Source organism: Polyodon spathula, unplaced genomic scaffold (assembly GCF_017654505.1).
Source record: "Polyodon spathula isolate WHYD16114869_AA unplaced genomic scaffold, ASM1765450v1 scaffolds_67, whole genome shotgun sequence".
Lineage (NCBI taxonomy): Eukaryota > Metazoa > Chordata > Actinopteri > Acipenseriformes > Polyodontidae > Polyodon > Polyodon spathula.
Genome location: NW_024471561.1, coordinates 97,516 through 102,515, shown reverse-complemented (window position 1 = coordinate 102,515; position 5,000 = coordinate 97,516). Strand labels below are relative to the sequence as shown.

The window sequence follows — 5,000 nt, the reverse complement described above, 5'->3', positions numbered from 1 at the left end:
ATTCCTATTTCCTTTCAGAGGTAAACCAGCTACAGAACATGAACCTGGTGCAGATTTCAGCTTTCTTCTGACAGACACAAACTAAAATTATGGATGGAAATTAAGAAACAGGATCATGAGATAAAGACAGATGTTAAAATACTTCTAAATTGTCAAGAAATACAAATAAAGCAATCCATACATTTCAATGTTAAGAGAAAAATGAAGATTTACATAATAATAAAAAATCAGAATTTTATATTTGGTAAATTGTACTTGTACTTTCCTAGAGATTAATCAGTTAGGAGCCAATTTATTTCTTCCTTACCGAATCAAAGTATATATTTTTACATAATCCTGATTGGTTTTGATATTTCTATTCAGTGTCATTGATCAACTGGGGGAAGGGGCCCAGGGAAGTGTTTTCAGCAGAGCCTCACTGTACAAGGTGTGTCCACACAATTATGATCCCCAGTACATTAACTACACCAGGGGGCATTCCAAAGCTTTAGCACTGTGATTTGTTGTATATCATTAACTGGGTATAGGTTTACAACAGATACAACTAAAAATTGAAACGAAATGGAAAAACGTAAATAAATATCATGCATATTTATTTATTTATCCCATACAACTTCACTTGCATTGGACCCAGTATGTGAGCATACAAAGCAAATAAGAACTGATCATATACACATCATGTGTACAATTAAAACAAAATACAAGTTTACAATCTCTAGTATCTGGAAAGTGCAAATAAACATTTTTTCTTTTGTAAACAATCATGCTATACATATATGGAACAAAATGCAGATAAACAGACACCAATTTATTTTTTAAAAAGTTACAAAGAAAGCAGTTAATTTCTCAATTATTTCAAATATAGTTTGAGCACCATTAAGGTGCCATGTCCCAGCAGGAATTGCATTTATTCATTGAATTTCTGAGAAACTCATTTTCTATCACAGAAGAGTATACAAACAGGCAAAAAAGGCTATGCATACAGCGAGTGGCAATTCAACAAGAACAGGCACTCCCTTTGCAATGCCAGTGGAAACATTATACACGGCTGTACACCTTTAACAGTGTCATTGGACACTTCCAATGTCTATCACCAAATTGTTGAATTATGGATCATTTCATTGAAACAGAGGGTCACAGAGCGTTTTGCTAGACTATGTTACGCAGTGATGGGAAATGCACCAAGAGATGCCCAGAAATCTCCCAACACTGCTTTGGCTTGAGGACACTGGTCACATCATGAAACTTGTAAATACTGGTAAAGTTTCATATCCCAGGACAAATAACAACTTCATTTTAACTTATAAAATGTTATAAAGGCAGGTTTTCAGTCAACAGGCACACCCGTCACATTGATCAGCTTTCATTAACCATGCTATGTGGAATCCATCAATATGACTCCTCTGGGCTTGCTTTAGTGCCACCTGGTGGATATTATGAAAACTACACTGAAACCTGATTTTGACAGTCTAAAAAGATTGTTAATACCCTGGATTCTCGTACCTGTAAGACACACACCCATGCAATATTGCAGAGGGCTGAAAACAAAGACCACAATACATTAGACGATTTACACAACTTTACATAATCATGATTTAAAAAAAAAAGTTAATATCAGCATTTTGGCATATAAAATTAAGTTTATTATATACATACACAATGTAGTAATTATATTACACAAAGTACAGGTACAGAAATTAATTTTACTCACTCCTATTAAAAAAAAAAAACAACCTATGAGGCACAATCTTATTTATTTAATCACAAGAAAAAAAGACAGATTATAAAAAAAAAAACTCCTGTCAAAAACTTAAATTGCGAATTACGTTTTCATTACAATAATATTCCATCTTTAAAAATGACAATGGTGTGACAAAGTTGTATAAAAAACTATATTGGTCTTGCAATACTGTTTGGGAACTGTACTGAACAGCTGATCCCTACATTTCAGAGAGTGAATGATACAGCCATTTGGGAAGATGAAATTACTATGAGCGATACAAAAGGGAATACAAAAAAAAATAGTAACTTTTTGACAAGGCATGCTTGACAAAATACACATAATGCTTCACAAAATACGAAAATGTCAGCAACTTTAAAATCAGTTTGAACAATCCAAAAAACTACAAAGCAGAAAGCATATTTTTCTTGCTTCATTTGAAGGTACAATTCTTTTTTTTTTTTTTTTTTTTTTGGTTCCACTGGAAGATCCTTTCATGAACAATGGCTTGCTGATTTAAGATGCAGGATTGTTGGTGCAAACCTAAATAATTCATTCTTCAGTGCCATAAAAATGATGTATTGCTGTGATTGAACTGAAAAACATCTCCTCACAGCAGTGATCCTAAAGCCATTGCTCATTTTCATAGGAAGAGCCTTGTATGAATGATGGCTAACTTGACTACTATAATTGTTCTATAGCTCATTGCTTTTATTTCGATTCATACCTTTACCACTCACTCCTCATGAACACAAACTGCTTTAACGCTATCTAAAATCAGATTATTAAACTAGATGCCGTGTATCTGAATAAAACAGTGTAAGAACTAAATACAAAAATTTGCAACAGGCAGAATTATAATGTACTGATGTAGTGTTTTTTTTTTTTTTTCTCATCACAAGCACTAATGCAGCATTTGTGAGTGTAAGAGAGCCTGACAAGTGTGAATGCATATGGCTTAAAACAAACAGTTGTTGGTTTTCACTTTAGACAAGATTGGTATACACAAAATCCCATATAAAAATGGAAATGGCAAATCAAATACAATGGAGACAGACTGGAAAACAACACAGACTGGCTTTGAAGGTTAAAAAAAAGTTCCCGCTGACCAGTAAGCTCAGTGCTAACAAAATCAGCATTTTTCCCGATTACGTGAAGGGTTTGCATAGTATTATCAATATTATTGCTGTTTTGGCAACAAAAATAAAACTGCATCTTATTCCTGTAGACAACCAATATGAAACCATTATTACTTTCACTATTTTAAAACTGTACTTAATCATTCTGATCAATGTCGCATCGAAAAATCTAACAGCATGCAATGCACTGCATTAATCAACTATGAGGATTCTGAATGATTGCCCATCATCACTACCTGCAGGGCAGTCTGTAGAAAACGAGAATTATGAAATACTGTCTGTACAAGGAAGGAATCTCACATTGGCTACCATCTACCAATCAACCAAAATCCAGTCTTAACAATTAAAACTTACCTAGAGACTTTCAAAATGTTCCCAATGCTTTTATGTATATTATCTCCACTCTGTCAAACTGTCAAAATCTTCAAATGACCATATTAGTCACAATTTTAGGTTTATAAACAACTGCAATTGAATAACGAAACCCACTCCAGAGAGACTGTCACTTGCTCGACATAGCTGCCCACCAGCATGTTGAACAAGAGAATATATTTGAATAAGAAACCTCAAATGATCCACTCAAGATGTTTGAGTATTCTGGAAGATCATAAGATTGTTAGTGTAATCATAACCGTTTGTTTCTGAGTGATCACAATCACACATTCAAAAATTACAAAGCAGCAGCAAAAAGTAAAAAAAAAAATTAAAAAAAAATCAGAAGTTCTGAATCTATTGTCATGTCACACTTATAAAGCAAATAAATAAAGTTTAATCTGTTGCAGTTCAAATTGTGTAGCTAAAATAAAATAAAATAAATAAATCAATTCAAAAAGTGTTCTGATTGGGTACACCGACATGGATTAGAGTGGCAAAGGCCAAATCAAGGTGATGGATTCAGGTGTGGCAGAGAGCTGTGATTCGGTTGGGCTCTCCCGTCATTCATCATATCATTTATGATCTTGGGTGTTATATTCAGTCTCTCCTGACGAGATTGAGGTCAGACGTTTGCTCGAGCCCCAGAGTTTCCGGGTGATCTGCCCTGAACGCATCTGTTTGAAGCATTAGGAAGAGATGAGAAATCAAAAGGTTAAAAAAAAAAAAAAAGAGAGAAACAATACATCATTAGTAGTGATTCTGCTGCAGAAACCTGGTAGAAATGCATTGATGCCGGTTGTTTGAGAAATCACAAAAATTGTGTTTCTCAATACTTCATTATTCAAATCAGGTATTGTCTGGATAGAAACTGGACCCAGTGGATTTTGGTGCAACTGATCAGCTTTAATCCACAAAGCAAAAACTGCAAAATCAGAAAAATGCGCTCATTACAGGCAACAGAATTGCATTCTGAGTCCAAAATGAATAATAAAGCATCAATACTCAATCAACTGAAAAGGAATTCTGTCTGCATGGAAACGTGGTGATTTCTCACTACTTAAAAAGGTCACATCACCTCCTATAAGTCATCTTTATAAGGATGCTGACACCTTGTCTTCCAGATTTTCCCTGTATTGTCGAAGCTCACCACCCACATTTCAAAGGTTTATATTCCTTGCCCCCTGCGGCCAAGGACTATAATGGATTCAGTAGAACTTCATAAGCCAGGTGATCAAATAGACTAAACCTACAAACAAAATAACCCACACACAGATTTTTTTTTTTTATTTCCAGTGAGTGAGGCAAATTCATTTTTGTGTTTAAGCCTCTTTTGCAGCCAGTAGCTTTGTGTCTAAGATGCACTATTTCTTGGCTGTGGTAAAAACACGAACTGGTCCCTGAGCTTGAGGAGCTGCTCAGGTGATTTCAGCTTGATCCGAGACAGGAAAGGGCTGCTCTCCATGGTTTGGTAGATATAGTTCCTGACGGTAGACCTTACCTCTGGCGGTTTGCCCACACCCACGATGATCAGCTTGCCGTCCTCCAGCCCCACCAGGATGTGGCTGTTCTCTTTGGTCACTGAAACGCAGTGGACAGGCACCCGCATGGCGATGGGGGCCAGGCTGAGATTCAGGCTGGAAAAAGCAATGCATACAAATAAGGACTAGGGATGAAACCATAGTAAATTTCCACGAGACGAATAGGTGACAGCCCACTCTTTCATGATACATCGACTATCACAATAGTAGCAGTTGTTTTTCAATTAC

The 5,000-nt window shown here is 35.7% G+C and overlaps 1 protein-coding gene across 1 annotated transcript in view; it reads right to left on the bottom strand.

Annotated features, from left to right (window-relative positions):
• Positions 1-16: 16 nt before the first annotated feature.
• The window catches only part of LOC121307991 (neurobeachin-like protein 1), a 25,887-nt gene continuing 20,903 nt past the window's right edge, over positions 17-5,000 (bottom strand). The window contains exons 32-33 of the mRNA XM_041240277.1: positions 4,733-4,868; positions 17-3,908 (exon numbers count right to left, since the gene is read on the bottom strand). Of these exons, the coding sequence (XP_041096211.1) occupies positions 3,807-3,908; positions 4,733-4,868 (238 nt within the window). The 3' untranslated portion in view covers positions 17-3,806. The remainder of the gene's footprint in view (positions 3,909-4,732; positions 4,869-5,000) is intronic.